The sequence below is a fragment of the Cervus elaphus genome, chromosome 16, assembly GCF_910594005.1.
Source record: "Cervus elaphus chromosome 16, mCerEla1.1, whole genome shotgun sequence".
NCBI lineage: Eukaryota > Metazoa > Chordata > Mammalia > Artiodactyla > Cervidae > Cervus > Cervus elaphus.
In genome coordinates, this window is record NC_057830.1 from 20,630,685 (window position 1) to 20,651,033 (window position 20,349).

At 37.4% G+C, this 20,349-nt stretch overlaps 1 protein-coding gene and 1 long non-coding RNA gene across 4 annotated transcripts in view; one reads left to right on the top strand and one right to left on the bottom strand.

The window, feature by feature from the left end:
• LOC122709949 overlaps positions 1-20,349 on the top strand; it is a 163,980-nt gene that overhangs the window by 132,571 nt on the left and 11,060 nt on the right. The window contains exons 3-5 of one of the 2 annotated variants that reach the window (XR_006345780.1): positions 2,694-2,811; positions 18,149-18,264; positions 19,273-19,335. This is a non-coding gene — a long non-coding RNA (uncharacterized LOC122709949). The remainder of the gene's footprint in view (positions 1-2,693; positions 2,812-18,148; positions 18,265-19,272; positions 19,336-20,349) is intronic. The other variant, XR_006345781.1, reaches the window with a different exon arrangement.
• The window catches only part of PLPPR1 (phospholipid phosphatase related 1), a 552,374-nt gene that overhangs the window by 127,981 nt on the left and 404,044 nt on the right, over positions 1-20,349 (bottom strand). For both annotated transcript variants that reach the window (XM_043927332.1, XM_043927331.1), the window contains one exon: positions 10,065-10,169. In XM_043927332.1, the coding sequence (XP_043783267.1) occupies positions 10,065-10,127 (63 nt within the window). In that variant the 5' untranslated portion in view covers positions 10,128-10,169. The remainder of the gene's footprint in view (positions 1-10,064; positions 10,170-20,349) is intronic.

Genomic DNA, 20,349 nt, shown 5'->3' on the forward strand with positions numbered 1-20,349 from the left:
AAACCAATAAAAGGGACAACCTAGAAGAAATGGACAAATTCTTAGAAAGGTATAACCTTTTAACACTGAATCAGGAAGAAATATAAAATATGAACAGACCAAACACAAGTACTGAAATTGAAATTGTGATGGAAAACTTCCAACAAATAAAAGTGCAGGACATGATGACTTCACAGGTGAATTCTATCAAACATTTAAAGAAGAGTTAACACCTACCCTTCTGAAACTCTTCCAAAAAAATTGCAGAGGAAGGAACACTCCCAAGCTCATTCTATAAGGCCACCATCACTCTGATACAAAAATCAGACAAATATATCACAAAACAGAAAATTACAGGCCAGTATCACTGATGAACACAGACACAAACATCCTCAACAAAATACTAGCAAACTGAATACAACACATTAAAAGGATCATACACTGTGATCAAGTGACATTTATCTCAGGGATGCAAGGATTCTTTAATTTATTCAAAGCAATTAATGTGATATGTCATATTAATAAACTGAAGAATAAAACCTAGATGATCATCTCGATAGATGCAGAAAAAGCTTTTGACAAAATTCAACACTAATTTATAATAAAACTCTCCAGAAAGTGTGCATATATGGAAATTACCTCAACATAATAAGGCCCATATACAACAAATCCACAGCAAACATCATACTTAACAGTGAAAAACTGAAAACATTTCCTCTAAGAGCAGGGAAAAGAAAGGGTGTTCACTCTTGCCACTTTTATTCAACATAGTTTTGGAAGTCCTAGCCACAACAATCAAAGAAGAAAAAAATAAAAGAAATCCAAACTTGAAAAAAATAAGTAAAACTGTCACTGTTTGCAGGTGACATTATACTATACACAGAAAATCCTAAAGATGCTAACCAAAAAACTTATTATAGCTCATCAATGAATTTGGTAATGTTGCAGGATACAAAATTGATATATAGAAATCTCTTGCATTCCTATATACTAAACAACAAAAGATCAGAAAGAGAAATTAAAGAAACAAACTGATGTTCCACTGCAACAAGAAGAATAAAATATTTAGGAATAAACCTACTTAATGAGGCAAAAGACCTGTATACAGAAAACTATAAGCTACTGATGAAAGAAATCAAAGACAACACCAACAGATGAAGGGATATACCATGCTCTTGGATTGGAGGAATCAATATGGTGAAAATGACTTTACTACCCAAAGCAACCCTCAGATTCAATGTAATTCCTTTCAAATTACCAATGACATTTTTCACAGACTCAGAACAGAAAATGTCACAATTTGTATGGAATCACAAAAACCCTGAACAGTCAAAGCAATCCTGAGAAACAAGATGGAGCTGGAGCAGTCAGGCACCCTGACTTTAGACTATGCTACAAAGTTACAGTAATCAGGACTGAATGGCACTTACAAAGTTGCAGTAATCACAACAGTGGCACTTTGCTATACAGCAGGAAGTAACACAAAATTTTAAATCAACTATACTCCAGTAACAAGTTTTTTAAATGCCTTACTTTGAAAGGGTTCTAGATAGTTGAGATTTACCTGGATTTAAACATAACAATACTTGTTAAACTCTTAAAGCACACAAGCTTGTAGAAAGGGAAATTCACACTTCAACATTTCTATGTTTGGATTCTGGCCTCTGAAAGGACTTCCTTACCCTAACGTTATTTTCTCCAGAGGAGAAAGTTCCCTCCTTCCATGTGACCAGGAGGCCAATGATTATCATGCCTAAATATATGCAGTGGAAAGAACATAAGATATGAAGGTGTGATGAATTAAAATCCCAAGTTTAACACCTGTTGGCTGTGTGGCCTGGAGTAAGCCAATAAACTTCTCTGTATCTCAGTTTCTTCATTTTGAAATTTTAAAAGACATATTTCTATTGAAAAAATTCAGTATTTCCCTACTGATGTTTTTCAGGACTCCAGTTTTATAACAGAACACCATGCAAATGTCAAAAATATTTAGTGGTATAAAGGGCTTCCCAGGTGGCTCAGTGGTAAAGAATTGGCCTGCCAATGCAGGGTATGAGAAGATGAGGGTTCGATCCTTGAGTCAGGAAGATCCCTTGGAGAAGGAAATAGCGACCCACTCCAGTATTCCTGCCTGGAAAATCCCATGGACAGAGGAGCTTGGTGGGCTACAGTCCATGGAGTTGCACAGAGTCCGACAAAACTTAGCAACTGAGCACAATAGTATAACACATTACGGGATTTTCAAAAAATCTGAAATCTGACTAACTTACATCATGAGATGCATGCAGAGAGTTATATATTTCATTAAAATGTTGACAAGAGCAAAGCTGCTCTCATTCTGACCTCATCCCTGCTCTATTCAAAATTCCTTCATGGTATAGTTATCATCATTATCACTTTTAGATTACCAGTGAGTTTGCTCATCTTTTCTTATATTTCTTGGGGATTTATAACTCCCCCTCCCCTGGAGTTAGATTGGGCTTTTCATTAGTTTGAAAGGGTGGGTGGGAGGAGGAGTGGACCAGTAAGGAAAACAGGAGGGTATGGAAAGGGGATCAGAGAAAGAAGGGGCTAGGAGGTTCCCAGGCCCAACTCCTAGTTGGTCTTGGAGTCCGACCATCTGAGTGTCCCCAGAACTATATTTCTTCCTCTCTTGATCTTTTGTCCTCTGAAGCCAGATTCATTTTTGTATTCCTAACTTCTTTTCCCCTCAGGGAGATTTAACTGGGACCTTGATCCCAAAATATTCATCTTGGAGAGACTCAATGCTGAAGAATAGAGGAGACTTCATTCATTGGGAAGGGCATCTGATGACAAGGATAAAGGGTGATGGTAACCATATTTAATTTTTAAAATCAACATTGGTATTTTGATACTATGAAAAATAGATACCTAAAGATTGGCATTGTCCTTTTACCCCAGTACTGCAAACACTAGTCAAAATAATGATTAAATAAGGAAAAGCATGGGAAAGTACTTTATAATGTGCATTTATCACTGCAATTGTTAAAAAGACCATGGATTGTTCATTGCTTTTAAAACACCACATCCAATAACATCTCAATATATTCTAAAAACATTATGCCCCTAAACCCAGCAATGCAGCATAACTGGGGATTAAACTGCCAGACTTCCTCCCTAATTGTCAGGGTTTTAGTGTCTGTGTATGTGTGTGTTTGGTTAGTTTTATTTTTCATCTTTGCTGTTTTTGTTTTCTGCTTTATAGTGGGTAGAACTTATTATTTTAAATTATTTTTGTGCTAACACTTTTTAACCACTTATTACTTAACAAGCACTTTCAGATGCATTGCCTCATTTCTCAAAAGTGTTCAGGAAGAAGTTATTTTTATTTCCACTTCAAAGGTGAAGCAACTGAGGACCAAAGAAGGAACCCAAGTTTATAGAAGCAGTAAATGGCAGAGCCAGGACTCAAACTCACTGCTTCTGACACCAAGTTATTTTCTTGTTCTACTTTACTCTGTTTGAGGATAATTTTTGATACTTTCTCCTTGTAAGAACCAGCAGTTTGATTTTTTTTTTTAAGGAGAAAAATATCTCAATGTGACTTAAATATAAATGCAATTTAAGACTCAGAAACAAGGCAATCGCAGCTGCTAAATCTTTGCACCTGCAAATAAACAGCAGAAAGCAAAGCCAAGCAACCCTTCCTTTAAAATCAGAGGTACATGAAACAAGTGAGACATTGAAATGGCACTCATTGTCCAGAAATGACAAGGGGAAATTGCTTAACTTCTGGCCCTGGAGAAAGACACTCAGAATCAAGTTCTTGCTGAACTTCATGAGAGTATTTATCCTCAATCTGGGATTTATGACAATTACCTAGTAGGTTCCAGCTGAGAAAAATGAGTTGTCAAGAAAAGGCAATAACAACTGCAAGTACAAGCAACCATCAAAATGATAAAACTGTCACGTTTGTACATATCAAGCAATGATTACATTCATTATGTCCAACTCCTGATACTTAATACTTGTCTTCCAAGGAAGCTAAGTTCCATTTAGAGTTTTGCTGTTAGCACAAATATGTTTGAAAGAGATTTGACTGAATTTTTCACAAGTTTATAGAGCATGCAGTGAAACTGTCTCAAGAGGTGTCCACTGATACCTGGAAAGATTTGCAAAAAGGGTATTTCAGCCCTAAGTAATTTGCAAAAATAGAGTTAGGTGTTGATTTGGGGGACATGGGAGATCTCAAACAACTTGTGTTCTTATTTTTAGGGAAAAATTATACTTCAGTCACAAATTTGAGTGTGTTTTCCCCTCAGGGAGATTCTCCAGTTTAGATCCTCAAGCATAAGAGGTATTGCTAAAATGACAGAGAAAAGGGGACCAGAAATAGACTAAAAGGCAGAGACGGAGGTAGGGAAGGCAGAGGGAAAGAGAGAAACAGGGACTAAGAAAAATCACAAAGAATATTTGATTATTTTGATCACTTTTTGGAAGCTACTTTGTTGTACATCTATCCTCACCAAAAATTAATATTATTGAGTTCAAGAAATAAAAATGAGGATGGTAAGTAGGTGTCCCCCTTGTCCTCATGTTACAGGGTGGTAAACATCTACTGCTCTTCCTGCTGCCTCTGACTTTTCTAAACTTTTGTCTAGCTCAGCATTTGCTCTACTACTTGCACTAGAAGAACAAGATCAGCAAAGAGCCAAAAGCTGGCCAGAAGTATTATTGTGGACCATATTCAAATTTTAGTGATTCTGAAGTTCCCTCTCATTAGTGACAGAAAAGTTTGTATCCTGGTCAATCGAGTCATCATTTTCTTGTCAAGGGCTTTCCATTTAACAGGCTTTAGCCAGCATGGAAAGGTACATTTTAAGGATTAGCTGGAAGATGTACTTGAGACATTTTTCTGAATTTCTAACATTCAAGGCCTTGGTTTCTGGAACTACCTGCATTGCCCACTGCATATCATCCTTCTCAATCTATTCTGCTGTCCTCCCACTGTTAATGCCCTCCTTTCAGCCCATTACTTTCTCTAGATACTCTCCTAATCTACAAACTTTGCTCTCTCTCTAATGATATCTTGACCCTTCATTTTGGTTTGTGACATTCAAGGATTACCTAAAGCAATGCTCTCCTGACATGTTACCACCGTGAGATATTTCCTGCTGCATGCTGCCTTGTCAGCCTGTTTCTGTACCTCTACCACTGTTTCAGCCTTCTGGGTGGGTCTCAAGCAAGCTCCTACTATATCAGCAAGTTTGAATTTTAGAGGCTGGTTGGTATCTATTCTCCTCACCAACTACCACAAATAAAATTTTATGCTCATAGAGTTAAAATCACCAAGAAAATACACCTAAGAGCTCTGTGTGTGTCTCATCCCCACCCTCCATCCCCTACACATGTTAAACATGGCCCAATAACCACGGACCTCCAAAAACCTTGATGAGATACAAGTTACAGAAACCCAGTTAGTATGTCAAGTATGCAAAAAAAGGGCTAAACACATAATGACTTGGGGAAGAAAAATAAGTACTAAAAATATGAGTGCTGAATGAGTGAATGCATTCATGGAACAAAAAAATCATGCAAAGATTCTATTACAAACACCTACAAACAATGGTCAGCCTTTTTCTTTCTTTTTAATTCATAGATGAGCTGAATCTAAAAGGGTATTGAAAGCAGGAGTGGTAACTGAGTAAGCTGATGACACAGTGAACCTAAACGGGAATAGAGAAAGGCATACATGGCAGTCTTAGCAACAAGGCTTGGGTTTTAATGCCCATGAGGATAAGACATTCTAAGGACCTGAGTTGGAACTGAGACTCCTGTGTGAAAGCCAGCATTCCTGAAAGCTTGCTTTTGACACTTCAGAGACAGTGTTCTATGTAAATCCACCTGCTGGCATAGGGAGACTACATGGAAGATGAGCTTTGATTAATAATACTGTGGAATTATGAAAATTTGACTAATGAATATAGAAACATAAACCCAAGAGAAACATGCATATAAAATCTTTCCAGAGAAATACTCTTAAAACCTAAGGCCCACATGAATTATATAGAAGAAGAATTTTAGCTCTGTCAAAAATGAGCTAAAAATAATTATAAAGAACCAATCCACTATGAGCTAGAGACAGCAGATTCAACATACTGGAGGATTAAATATCAGTGAATTCAGGGACATCCCTGGTGGTCCAGTGGCTAGGACTCCATACTCTCAACGCAGGGAGCCTGGGTTCAATACCTTCAGGTGATATAACTGTCTGAAAAAAATCTAAACAATATACAGACACCAGTAAAAGTAATAATAAAGTACAGCAAAGTCTTTTCAAGAAAATTGGTAGAAAAATACCAATATTGTTTCTATAATGAAGAAACAAAACAGGAAAATGTAATTATCTCTCATCTTTCCACTGCTAGGTGTCAATCCAAGGAAAGCGCTTGTATACCTGCATACAGAGATAGAAATAAGGATAATTTCTGCAAAAAAATAAAAAGCTGTAAGGGCATAAAGCGTTAAGAAAATAAGAAAGAATCAACCAAACCATCCCTCAGTAGGTATTGATATATATTCACATAATGGGATAAAAGGCAATAATTAAAAGAATGACTTGCCAGTCTGAATAAACTCAGAAATATAATGTTGAATGAAAAGGTAAGTTACAAAAAGTAGGTTCAATATGGTATAATTTATCTAAACTCCCCCTAAAATATAATTTATGAGTATGTGGACATGTAGGGAAAATATGAAAATACATATAAGAATTATGCAGGAGAATAAAGCCTCCGTCTTCACATACAAAACAACTGACCCTTGAGCAAGGCAGGGGTTAATCCATGCATAACTTGTAGTCAGCCCTCCACATCCAAGGTTCCTCCACATCCACAGATTCAATCAACCATGGGCTCTTAGTATTGTAGTATTTACTATTGAAAAACATCTGCATATAAGTGGAATTGTACAGTTCAAATCCACAGTGTTTAGGGTCAACTGTAGTTACTTCTGTGTCTAGAACAGTAAAATATCTGGAATATTTTACATTCCATGAAAAAAATATCTGAAGCATATGTAGCAAATTTTAAGATTTGGTCTTGATGGTAGGTACAGTGATTGATGTCTGCTATATTATTTTCTCTGTTTGAATTACTTCATAATTAAAAAACAACAATGGAAAGATACTTATTGATCATGTTGACATTTTTACCAAGTTATACTTTTGATCAAGTTTTCTGATATCCCTGTTATAATGCCTGGAATAATGTAGGTAAACAATAAGTATTTTATTTCATTTCTTTTGTTCCCATTGGATCTTACTCAAAATTTTGTTGCCCAATCTCAGAAGAAACTTATTTTTTTTTTTTAACATTTTGACTCCCTTCACCCATTTCTGTCCTCCTCACTGTGCCCCCACATCTGGAAACCACAAATCTGCTCTGTATTTATGAGCTTTTATTTTCCTTTTTAGACTCCACATATGTATTCCACATATTTAGATTCAACAATCATAAAGTATTTGTCTTTGACTGGTTTCACTTAGCATAATGCCCTGTCACAAATGACAGTATCTTAATTCTTTTTGATGGCTGAATAATATTCCACTGGGGGGAAATATATATATATATATATATATATATATATATATATATATATATATAGATACACCACACACACACATATCTACAAACCACAATTGCATTATCCATTAATCTATTGTCAGACACTTAGGCTGTTTCTATACCTTGATTATTATAAATAGTGCAGCAACAAACATGGGGTGTTTATAACAGAAAGCGTTTGATGAATGAAATAACTGAGAATCATGAAAGCCACTTTTCACCTCTTTCTTTTTCAGTTTCTACTTTCTTCTATTGATACCTCATGTCCTCTTTTTCTTTCTCCTCATTTCAAAGAAGTCACTGATATGTCTTAAACTTCTATGCAAAGTAAGAACAATAATACAGCAAGATAAAGAATAAACTATCTTTCCTTTCCAAGATTTTTAGACTTTTTATGTTTGTGTCAGGTTGAGGCATAGAAAGATTAATTGATGTCTTCTGTGGTTTGCTCTACTTGTCAAGCTCATCATTCACAGACTAGAGGCCTGACAATCTTTAGACACAGAGCTTCCAGCCAATTAATTCAGTCGCTTACTTTAAGGTTTGGTTCAACTTTTAAGAAAATTTAAAATAAAACTGCTACCAGGAGGATAAGGATGATGACAGATGACTTATTCTAAATCTCCTCTAGTTCACTTTAAAATCTCATTTTTGTTGTGACAAAAGAGTCAGGGTTTTAACATTGAAAAACATAGTGTCAAACTCTTCTATCCTTTTCCCATGATCAGTGGGAGAAAGGACTCCTTTTTATTCATCACAATCTCAATATGAACAACAGTAACCAGAACCCACAATAAATATAATATAGAGTTATTGTCTGAAATGAGTTATTCTTGACCTTGTATGGAAAGTTAAGAGTATTAAGAATATATGCTTGTGTTTAAAGATGAGTTCCTTGTTTACCCTTTCAAAGATGAGCTCTTAGTTTACCCTTTCAAAGATATAGCTTGAGTCTGAGTATCTTAACTTATATCAACACTTCTGTCCCAATCTAATTTTATTTCCACTTGGTTTTGCAATACAAATAGATTCACAGATATCACCAGAAAATAAATCATCAAGTAATATTTGTCCATCTAAACTACCAAGGGATATCTATAAGGTGAAACTTGAGGATCAGCCAAACATTACTGTTTGGTCCAGATAATATTATCAAAATCATTCAACTGACTATATAGACAGCTATAGTTATTTCAAGAGCTAGAAGATAAAAAAAAAACAACCAAACTTATTTCATTGATTCATAGGCTATGTTTAAACTACACATGCACTGAAAGTACATTTTTGCTAGCATCAGTAATGGTTTAACTCAAGTGATACAGGTGATAAAATGGATCAACATGCATATTCCTCCCATACTCAGAGCCAAAAAGTTCCCCTGCCTGATTATGTAAGAACATGCTACAGCCGATCCTTAGAATGGAGAGACTATACAAGCTGTTACCAGAAAGGAAACTCAGGACATTTACTTTTCAGCTCTTCACATCATCATATTTTAAACACAATTTTCTGGATAAAAACCAATGTGTTAGATGCCCAATAATATCATCTCTGGCAAATAAATACCTTATTTTGTGAAAATCTGGAGTAGCTTTTTTTTCATCATATTATTCCAAATTACCTAAAATTTTCATGTCTTTGTCTCTTCTATAGCAAACATTATGGAAAGGGAGGTACAGTGGGGAAAGGATGCCAAGAAGTTTAACCAAAAGATGCTGGAGAAATTCTTTGCTGGCACAAAGTTGGGGCATCTCAACAAAATCATTTAAAACCCAAAGAAATTGCACACTATATAAGTTCTCAATATCCCAGTAAAACAAATATGCCCAGTGAAGATAGTTAACTCTAAGAAATTTTCTTCTTTATATTGGATCCAAGGCCAAAGGTCATTAACATCATCTATAAACCTTGCTTATTGAATTCTTGAAATATGATATTGATTTTTTAAAGAAACAATTTAATCAAAATGCTGCATTCATAATTAACAATATATTCAAATCACCACTGAAAATAAATCTCAGTTCAGTTCAGTTCAATGCAGATGACACCACCCTTATGGCAGAGAGTAAAGAGGAACTAAAAAGCCTCTTGATGAAAGTGAAAGAGGAGAGTGAAAAAGTTGGCTTAAAGCTTAACATTCAGAAAACTAAGATCATGGCATCTGGTCCCATCACCTTATGGGAAATAGATGGGGAGACAGTGGAAACAGTGTCAGACTTTATTTTTTTGGGCTCCAAAATGACTGCGGATGGTGATTGCAGCCATGAAAATAAATCTAGTAAGACACAATTATTTTGGACCCCATAGATGAATCTTCTTGTTCTATGGCTTCCTATTTAACAAACACATTGCATAACTTATTCTTTACCAATGTTTCTGCTATAAAAATTTCATTATCAATCATACGATTAAATAATTCTATAAAACAATCCAAGTTCTCAGCATAAAAACTGCTACAATTATTCCAGTTTTTCTGTAAAAGTAAATAAATACACCTACCTCAACAAATATAAAACACGGGATGATGGAATAACTTCGTTGAGTGTTGTTTCCTACAGCCATTTCTTACATGTAGCAAGGCTGTGTCGTCTAAAACTGTCCAGGCTGAAACAGAAATAGATGGCATGGTGTAAGAACCATATGTTTAGAAGTCCCTCAGGTATGCACATAAAAATATCAGCTACCGTCTAGATAAGCAAGCTGTGTACAAACAAGGCCAAATACTGGTCTACAGCAGAGTCAAATCAGATTAATAATAAGTCCAGAGAAAAGAAACTGAGGTTCACTAACCATAAACAGTCTCTGAGCCTAAATGACCAAGCAGGGAGCCCCTGTGCACACAGATCTAGTGAACAGAATTTTAATTGCCTGGTGCTGCACAATGCTGAACCCAGAAGATTGTGCTCATGCCACAAATGCAGTTTTTGCTACAACACATTTGTTACTGTCCATTCTGCGTGAATCTCTTCTGTGCATGACTCTTGCAGCTTTCAGTCTAAGGATTTGTTCGTTTTTGCCTCTGCCTCTTGCTCTGGAGCCGACATTTAGGACTGAGGCACTAATCCCGGACTTCCTTTCTTGACCCCTCTTTGCCCTTGCTCCCCTGACTACAGTGCTTTCACTACTTTGGATTAATACATCACTGATCCCTCTCACTGGGTTCCCTCAGCCGTGTCTCTCTCTTTCTGTGTGTATGTTCTAAACACAAAACATTGACACCATGAACATTCTCCTATAAGAATGGTGTAGTTGGGCAACAGCAGATTATTTTAAATATTTGTTAGAACTCTTCTGTCCTACTTTGAACTGAAAATAGTTGTGTATTAGAAGATCAGTTAATTTTGGTTCTTCTTAATAACAACAACAAAATAGAGATTCTAGGCTTTTCTGAAACTTCCATGGCCCGATAAAAAGAATTTTCCACTAAACCTTTCATTCTCTATTCAAAGCAATACTGAATATGTTTCAGGTAACTGCTCCTGAGAATTATTTTTTGTTTGTTCTGTTTCTGTGTCAGACTTCCCAATAGTTCTTATGGACTGTGTAAGAAAACTGTTACAGAGACTGCTGGCCCATGCAACTGGCCAACTGCATTTTTTCTTAAAGGTCATGAATGAATGTTTTTTTAACTTAATTCTGTCTTTCTGCCCATTCTTATTTTTTTCCAAGATAAAACTTTAAAAAACATTTATTTCTGTTTATGAAAAACCAGCTTTCAACTGTTGATTAAAACCTTCTCTGATCAAATTTAACATTATGTGCAATATTAAGTCTACATCAATCATAGTGCTTAAATTATTTAATTTTTAGGCAGCTTAAATTTTTCTATTAAAATTGGATATTATCTGTTATAAAATACTCATAATAAATCTTTTATTTCACCATTCTATATCATAATTTAGGAATAAATAATATTTTTTACAATTAGAAAGAAACTCATAAATAAAACACATTTGAGTTGGTTTGGCAACTCAATGATTGGTTTCATTTTACCCTTACTTAACCCAAGTATCTTAGAATTCATTTATCAGTATTTATGATTTTTTTAACTTTTCATTTTATATTGGAGTATAGCCAATTAATAATGTTGTGATATGTGGGGCACCAGAAAAATAAAGGCATCAGACACACCCAGTATTTTAGATGGCCTCTCCATACAATTCATAAAAAATAGCAATGAAATGGAGAATACAACACAACCTTTGGGATATCACATAAAATTCAGCTTTCTCTTCACTCTTCTGGTTCAAAACACAACCTAGCTTTTTATACATGTATGAAGACTAAATAAATGCACACACACATATATACATGCACATATGTATCTATGTATGTGTATTATACATAATCAGTAACTATAATGAGGTTTCTTTCACATATGATTCACCTATTTCAAGTGTACAATTCAATGATTTTTAGTAAATTTACCAAGTCGTACAATGATAAACACAAAACAATTTTAGCACTTTTTCCTTTACCCCCAAAGAATTCTCATTCCCATCATCACCTCACTCACCCCTCTCCAGCCCAGCTAGTCACTAATCTACTCTCTGTCTCTACAGATTTGCTTTTTCTCGATATTTCAAATAAATAGAATCATATAATGTGTGGTCCCTTGATCTGGATTCTTGTAAAAACAAAAGCATGTTTTTGAAGTTTATTCATGTCATAGGGCACACATCAGTAATTTTTCCTTTTTATTACTGAATCTATTCCATTGTATGGATATAGAGCCTTTACAACGGGTGGGAATGTAGGCTGTTTCTAATTTTTTGCTGTATCCAACATAAGGTTGTATCCAATATTATCATTATCCAGTGATGCTAAGAACATCTTGTGTTTATTTTCATTTCTCATAGTCATTCTAGTGGGTGTGGGATAATATCTCATTGTGGTTTTCATTTTGTAAATAACAAATGATATTGAACATTCTTTTAGGTGCTTATTGCCCATTATTCTATCTTCTTTTGTAAAATAACCAAATCATAAAAAACAAAAGATTTGGATATTTTCAAAATAAAAGCATTCTTTGTATATTCTGGACACAAGTCTCTTACCAGAATATATTTTGTCTTCTGACTATTAATGTGCCTTGGTATGGATTCCTTTAGGTTTATCCTGCTTAGAGATTTCTTAATACTTAAATCTATCAGTTTAGGTTTTTCCCAAGTCTGGGAAAATTTTCAGCCATTATTCCTGGAATACTTTTTTAACCCACTCTCTCATCTCCTTCTGGGACTCCAGTGACATGAATATCAGATTTTTTGTTGCAGTCCATCCAACATGTCCATGAGACTCTTATTACCCCATCCCCACCCCAGTCTACTTTCTCTCTGTTGTTCAGATGGGGTCTTTTCTCTTATTCTGTTCTCAAGTTCACTGATTCTTTCCTTTATCAATCCCATATGGTGCTGAGCCAAGTCCATCCACTGAGTTTTAGTTGTTATATTTCTTAATTCTAAAATTTCCATCAGATTTTTCTATTTTCTATCCCTTTGCTGAAAGTCTTTCTTCACTGAGACTATTTTTTCATTTGTTTCAAGCATGTCTACAATTATTTATTAAAGCATTTTTATGATGGCCACTTAAATTTCTGTCAGACAATTCTATATCATCTTGTTTTAGGTGTCTGTTAATGATCTGTTCTTATTCAGTTTGCCGTTTTCTGGGTTCTTGGTATGCAGAGTGATTTTTTATTGACCTTGGGTTGTTATATTATAAGACTAAAGATCCTGTTGAAAGCTTATGTCTTTTTATACCTCCTCTGACACTCCTCCAGTAGATACAGGGAATGTCACCTTGTTACTGCCATGTGAAGGTAGAAGTCCAGGTTCTCTACCTGGCCCCCTGTGATAGCTAGTTGGTGAGTGGCCCCTTTTACTAGGTAACAGGAGAGTTCAGGCTCCTCAGTAAGGCCCACTGATACCACCAGGGCTGGGAGGGGTTCAGATCATTCGCCCAGTCGTGTCCGACTCTTTGTGACCTCATGAACTGCAGCACGCCAGGCCTCCCTGTCCATCACCAACTCCCGGAGTTTACTCAAACTCATGTCCATTGAGTCGGTGATGCCATCCAGCCATCTCATCCTCTGTCGTCCCCTCCTCCTCCTGCCCCCAATCCCTCCCAGCATCAGGGTCTTTTCTGATGAGTCAACTCTTCGCATGAGGTGGCCAAAGTATTGGAGTTTCAGCTTCAGCATCAGTCCTTCCAGTGAACACCCAGGACTGATTTCCTTTAGGATGGACTGGTTGGATCTCCTTGCAGTCCAAGGGACTCTCAAGAGTCTTCTCCAACACCACAATTCAAAAGCATCAATTCTTCTGCACTCAGCTTTCTTTACAGTCCAACTCTCACATCCATACATGACCACTGGAAGAACCGTAGCCTTGACTAGATGGACCTTTGTTGGCAAAGTAACGTCTCTGCTTTTTAATATGCTATCTAGGTTGGTCATAAGGTTAGGTACCTCTTTAATGCTCCCTACATGGCCTCCACCGACAGTGTGGTTTTGCTAATGCTGTGTAATGGTAAAACAGAATTTCCACTAGGCCCACTCTGATACCACTCCAGTGAGGAGGAAGTAGGGGTGCCTCATTACTGCCTGATGGGGGTTGAAGTCTAGGCTCCTCCTGTGTTCTCCCCCAACACTGTGGAACAGGGGTGGGGGCCTACTCGTTATTGGCCAGCATAAATTAAAGTCTTGGCTCCCAGTTGGCCTTCTCTGAGATACCCCAGCAGAAGTTTGGAGGAGTCTCCTTGTAGCCTGACAAGGGCAGAAGTCCAGGGTCTCTGCATAGCCTTTGCTGATAGAGACAGAGGTAGGACTGCAGTTTTTCTCTGTGGTTTTGGATATAGTCAAAGGGTTATTTTCTAAAAGTTTTCTGCACCACTAGGCTGCCCTTCCCCCAGTGCTTTAGCTAGAAAAGCAGCAGCTTTTCTTGGGGTTGTTTCATCTAAGAGTACCAGTGTCCCAATATGCTAGCTTCTCTGATATCCCGTCTGAGATACGAGGCAAAAAGCAATCCTGAGAACTCAATATTGTGCTGGTTCTTGTGTGAAGCCTCCACCAGTCCACCTTTCCTTCCTCTGAGCTTTGTCTCTTTACGTGTAACATTCAAGATTTTTGGTTGATCTAGTTGTAGGAATGGGGAAAATACATCTTACTCCATCCTTTCAGAAGAAGTCGTTAGAAGTCTTTTTAAAGGAGCACCACAACGGCAGGGACCAAAGTTCTCATGTAGCTCAGCCCTTCTGTGTTCTCATGAATTTGAGTCTTTTTGTGCCCAAGGTTTCAAAATATCAGAATAGCCACATTTGTTTATTTGTGAGTCCCTAATTCATGCCGGGTATCCCATTAGGCACAACTAGAAGTAATGAATTAGCCAAACACTCCGTATTTAAGGGGCTAATAGTCATCAAGAAAAGGCTGTTATACTTGTTTGTATATTTTCCGATCAGTTATAAGAGGGATAATGGCAGCATGGATGACCAATTCTAATTCTGGAGGTCAGGGAGTTATCCAGTTGGCATAGTAGATTCACTGTTTGGGACCCACAATACTTTTAGGAGCCTATGAAAATGTTTTAATTTATTTTAAAATAATAAATATTTAGGTTAGGTACAAAAATATTTAATGTATTACTAAATTCAGTTTTATACCAATTTAACTGTAAAATATAAATTTTAATTTTAATAGAGAAAGGGGTCCACAAAGGCAAAATTGTTTAGAGTCCACAAAAGTAATGAGATAGTCCTTGTTGGGAGAAAGTCAAGGAAAAGTTTCTTAGGGGAGAAGGCTATTTAAGTTGTTTAAAATAAAGGTAGATGCTCCCCTATCAGAGGAGGACAAATGAAGTATTTTTAGTTAAAGGGAACAGCAAGAGCTAAGGCTTCAAAGATATAAGTTGACTTAACATATGTTTGCAAAGCTAAAAACATCACCAGCTCAAGTGTATGAAAACATTCAAGGTGTTACCAAAATTTGTTTATATACATGTAGAATTTTATGCACAAACTCAGAAGTTAGAAGACCTCAAGGATAAGAAATACAAGGTTGGTCCATTTCTATATCAGATAGGAGCATGGGGAAAAAAGAGAATATTGACAGACTACTGTTTACTACTAATTAACTCAGAGCTCTTCATCTCTAGGCAGTAAGTACATTATAAATCAGACCTGTCCAATCAAGGAGTTAATGACATCTCACGTGTTTCCACTGGATTTTCCATGTACTTCCCTTTTGCTCATGAGAAGTGTAACAATTCTTAGTCAATCCAGGACAAATGCACAAATAATGGCTGATTATAAACAATCTGTTTCAGTGAGACTCAGAATTGCTATGGATGGAGCACAGTCATAGATAGATGAGGATAAACCTCACCGATTTCTATGTTATGCAAAGTTAGCTCCAGTTGACCGGTCAAATGAAGTATCAACAGCAAGGAACGAAAATGCCCTTGAGAAAGAGTTCCCATGATTCAGTGGACCTTCTGCCCAGCCTTGATGTGAATCCAATATTTTCAGTGGGCAAAGTCGCAGCCTGAGGTTCTTCTCAGCAGCCCAGAGTCTATGATTTTAGGGATGCTAGATCTTGCTCTTTTTATACAGAATATTTTAAGCTAATTTTGCTTATAATGCCATGGTGATTCCCTTCAAAGTTAGGATGATATGAATTAATTGAGTTCACTAAAATAAAAGTCTAAAAAACAAATAGGTAACAACAAGGCCACCAAAAAGGTATTTTTATGAGTAACCCCAAGAATTCTGCACTCTGAGGCCACACTGATTCAGGACAGTGTTTCTCAACCCCATCACTGTTGATATTGTGGGCTTCATAATTCTTTGTTGTGAGGGGCTGTCCTGAGCATCATTAGATGTTTAGTTAAATCCCTGGCCTCTACCCACAAGATGCCAATGGTAGGAAGCCTCCTCCTCAAATATTGTAACAACTAAAAATGCCTCTAGACGTTGCCAGTTATTCCCCTCCAAGGTGGGAGGGAGCAGGGGATGGAGATAGACCTGGGGGAGAATCATTGATTTTAAAGGATTGAAAGCAGAGGCCCTAGGACATTAGAATTTTTGAGCTGATGAAGAACTTGCTTCACTAAGGATAAAGGCCACATTTTAGCACAAGGGGACAAACCTATTCCTGCTTAGTACCTAACAGAGGGAAATGCGAAAATTGCTGAGATGTCTTATTAGCATTTGGGGGAAACAAAGGGCATCTCATGTCAGAGACCATGACTGGAGTGATAATAAAGCTATTGTATGTGGTATTACTACCACTTTGAACCTCTAAAGAAAGCAGGACTGTTTTATACATTGAGACCTTTAGGCCCAAATCCTAGGGCTGATGAGTTATTTAACAGTCTATGAGAATATATAAGAAATAAACAAAAAAGGCACCAAAGCTCTGTAAAATCCAATGAATATGTACATGTATACCTAAAAATGTAAAATTCTTGCAATTTCATTACTCAATTTAGTGTTAACAATCTGAAAGTGACTTATAGGCAAAAATCCTTAATTCTAAAAATTCCTTTGCAAAGAACCTTTAATTGTAAAATTAGTGACTCAGAAAAATAATTTCCAAAGAAAAATCATAAAAATCTTCTCATTTTGCCACAAAATAAAAATGTACTGTCAGATCACTCATTGTGTGTTTATCTTTGTATGGAGTGAGTTCTCAAAAAGTGAGTGTCAAAAACAAGCTTAAACAACCTTAAAATAGCCCTGGAGGGATTCTGCTTTCAGCCAAGCGAAAGTAACTAAGACTGGATTTCATGCCTGGCACAACTGAAAAATAGAGACAAAATAAATGAGCCGATGGTATTCAAGGCATTGGCTGTGAGGCAATGAAGGGCAGTGATCCCTGAAAGATGGGAACAAACAGAGGCAAGCCCCGCAATTGCCCTCGCTTACTGCCTGGAGAGCGTCTCCAGCCCAGGGCACAGAGAGGAAAACCCAGAATGGCCTGTGGTCTCCCTAAGCTGAGCAGACAGCACTGGGAATGTGGGGAGGCCCAAGTGACTGGAGGTCATAAGGTAGAGGACCAAAGAGGAGGGTTCTGCAGAGAGAGAGCTGGGTTGCCCTGCTGAGGGTCCCCTAGGCGCAGGGGTCCCCAACCTCCAGAATCTAATGCCTGGTGATCTGAGGTGGAGCTGATGTAATAGTAAGAGAAATAAAGTGCATAATAAATGCAATGTGTTTAAATCATCTTGAAACCACACCCTCCAACCCCCAGTCCATGGAAAAACTGTCTTCCATAAAATCTATCCCTGGTGCCAAAAAGGTTGGGGGGGGTCTCTGTGAATTTTTGGCAGAGTACTAATGAGCACGGGAGAAACTAGCCAAGGCCGGGAGGGAAACCATTCAAAAGGATTAGAGTGAAATTATCATCAGGGCTCATGCAAGGCCAAGAATACTTCCGGTTCCCACTAACCCAAATGAAAAGACACCTAACTCATCAGAGAGAAGGTAGAAGACTTCAGTTTAGGTTAACTAATAACTCAGATATGAAAACATTCCTTATCCAAGGGCCACAAGTATTCCTTACAGAGTTTTTTTTTTTTCCTTTGTTACAGGATACTGAAAATTTACCTAGATTCTGGGCCACTGAATGACATGCTTTTCCCCAGTGTCAGGGGGCCCCAGAAGCAAGAATATCCATGACTCAGGTCACATCAAAGGAACCTCTGACGTGAGTTTTACAACACTCAATGTGGTGAAACTTTCTAGGATTTATTCAAAATTGGGTTGATGTAGGATTGAAATGAGATTATGTCTAGCAAGGGGAAAAATAGGACTTTTTTTCTACATGATCTACATCTTAATTAGAGGTACGGCAGAGGGGATTAGAGTAGAAAAGGGAAAATTAAAAGGCAAAAAATGAGTTGTGCGAGTTCCATTTCATTTTGTTCTCCTGTGCTAAGGATGAGCCAGAATCCCCTAATCCAGCTCATCTTTAACACATGTTAAATAGGCATTAACTTCCCTGGTGCCTCTGGGCTGCCCCTCACTGTTCTGGATCATTTCTATTCAGTACATTATCTCCAACCAGCATCTCAGTAGGCATTTAATTTCTCAAAGCTGGAAAACCTAACTATGTTTTCTTTCTTTATTTTTTGAAAGCAACTAAGACATTAAGAGATAGGAACAAGTCAAATGAGATTGTAGATGAATGTAAAAGAGATTTCATCACAAGATGATGTGGGGTTTAAGACTGTACTACTTAGACTTTGAAGAGAAATGCTGTACTCTGTTCAATTTTAGAGATGCTTTTCAAAGCTTGTAAAGATGCTTTTCAAAGCTGTGAAAAATGACAAAGTGAAAACCCTACATTAAGGAGAATAGCATTGACACCCTCTTTCTTTGTCCAGTCTCTCCCCTCCACAGTGTCTCACAGCTGGATCCATGGTCCAGCCCTTGAGCTAGCCCAGCATAAGGCAGAGATACAAAGAACATGAGACCTACAATACAGGGAACTCTAATTCAGTCAAATCTTTACAAAATAAAAACTTGGGGGGGGGGGTTCCTGTGAGGATGCCAGAGTCCCAGATTGGTCTTGAGTGGCTTCTCAGACCCGGGGATAATTCCAGGTTCCCTCTGGGCTCCCATACAACATTGGCCAGGTCTGTATGACCAGGCATTAAGCATGTTCCACTGCTTAAACCTGATGAATCTCTCTCCTACCTCAATCTCTTTTCAGGTCTGCCTGCACACTCCTGTCTGAACTTCACCCAGTAACTAGGACTCATGCCCATTTATCTAGGTGAGTCCTTTGAACCTACAAGTTACACCTGGCTCACACTTTAGCCCTAGCCCTGAGTGGACAGTCTGCAAGACAGCCACTGCCCCTTGCTCCCAGAGGATGACTTGACACCTAGGAGTACCAATGATGGACCTCTCACGACTGAGGCAGAAGATGGCCTGGCTAATGACTGAGCTTGTTGAATTTTTTTGACTATGTTAAATCTTTCTAGTCTCATTTTGTAACAATCTTCACCTCATGCCCATCCCCAGCCTCCCGGTACTCCAGTCACTCACTCAGTTTCTGCAACATGCTAAGCTCTTTCTCACCCCTGGACTTTCTCATGCACTACAGCATGGAGAATTTTTTCTCCTCCATTATTTGCCCCACCTTCGGATTTGCAGTTAAACACCATTTTCAATGGGAAAGTTTCCTTAATTGCCTTGACTTGTTCAGTTCTATTAAACACTATCATGCTTCTTCAGAGTATGTATTGTATAATTGTCTAATATCTCTTTTCTAGGAATGTTTGCCTTGCTCAGCACTGTAACTTCAGTAATCTGCACAGACCAGGCACATAGTAGGTGCACAGTAAAAGTTGACACTAACAGTGTGCCTAAGCCTCTCAGCTCTGTCGTTTGATTTCACATTTGCCCTGGGTCCACTCCTTAACTCCTGACCCAGTCCTCATCTGGGTCTTGATCAGTCCTTTCCAGGTCCTGCATGAACTCAACAGTATAGTGCTAATATAGGTCTTGGGTCAAGCCCTTTGACCCACCACAACTAGCTAAGACCTGCTATATCTTGGGCCCAAAGAACAATGAAGAATAAAGTGTCTGAAAGGCCTAGAAATCAAAACATAAACCAGAACAATTTAAAAATGTAAAATTTAAAGGAGAAATCATCACACTGGATTCTACCTCTAGTCCTTGAGTATTAAGAAACAAAACTGCTTCAGATGGCTGCATTAAAAGGTACACTCCTTCAAGCTAAAAGTTTAAATTGGAAAAAAAGAATCCAAATCTATCCAAAAGT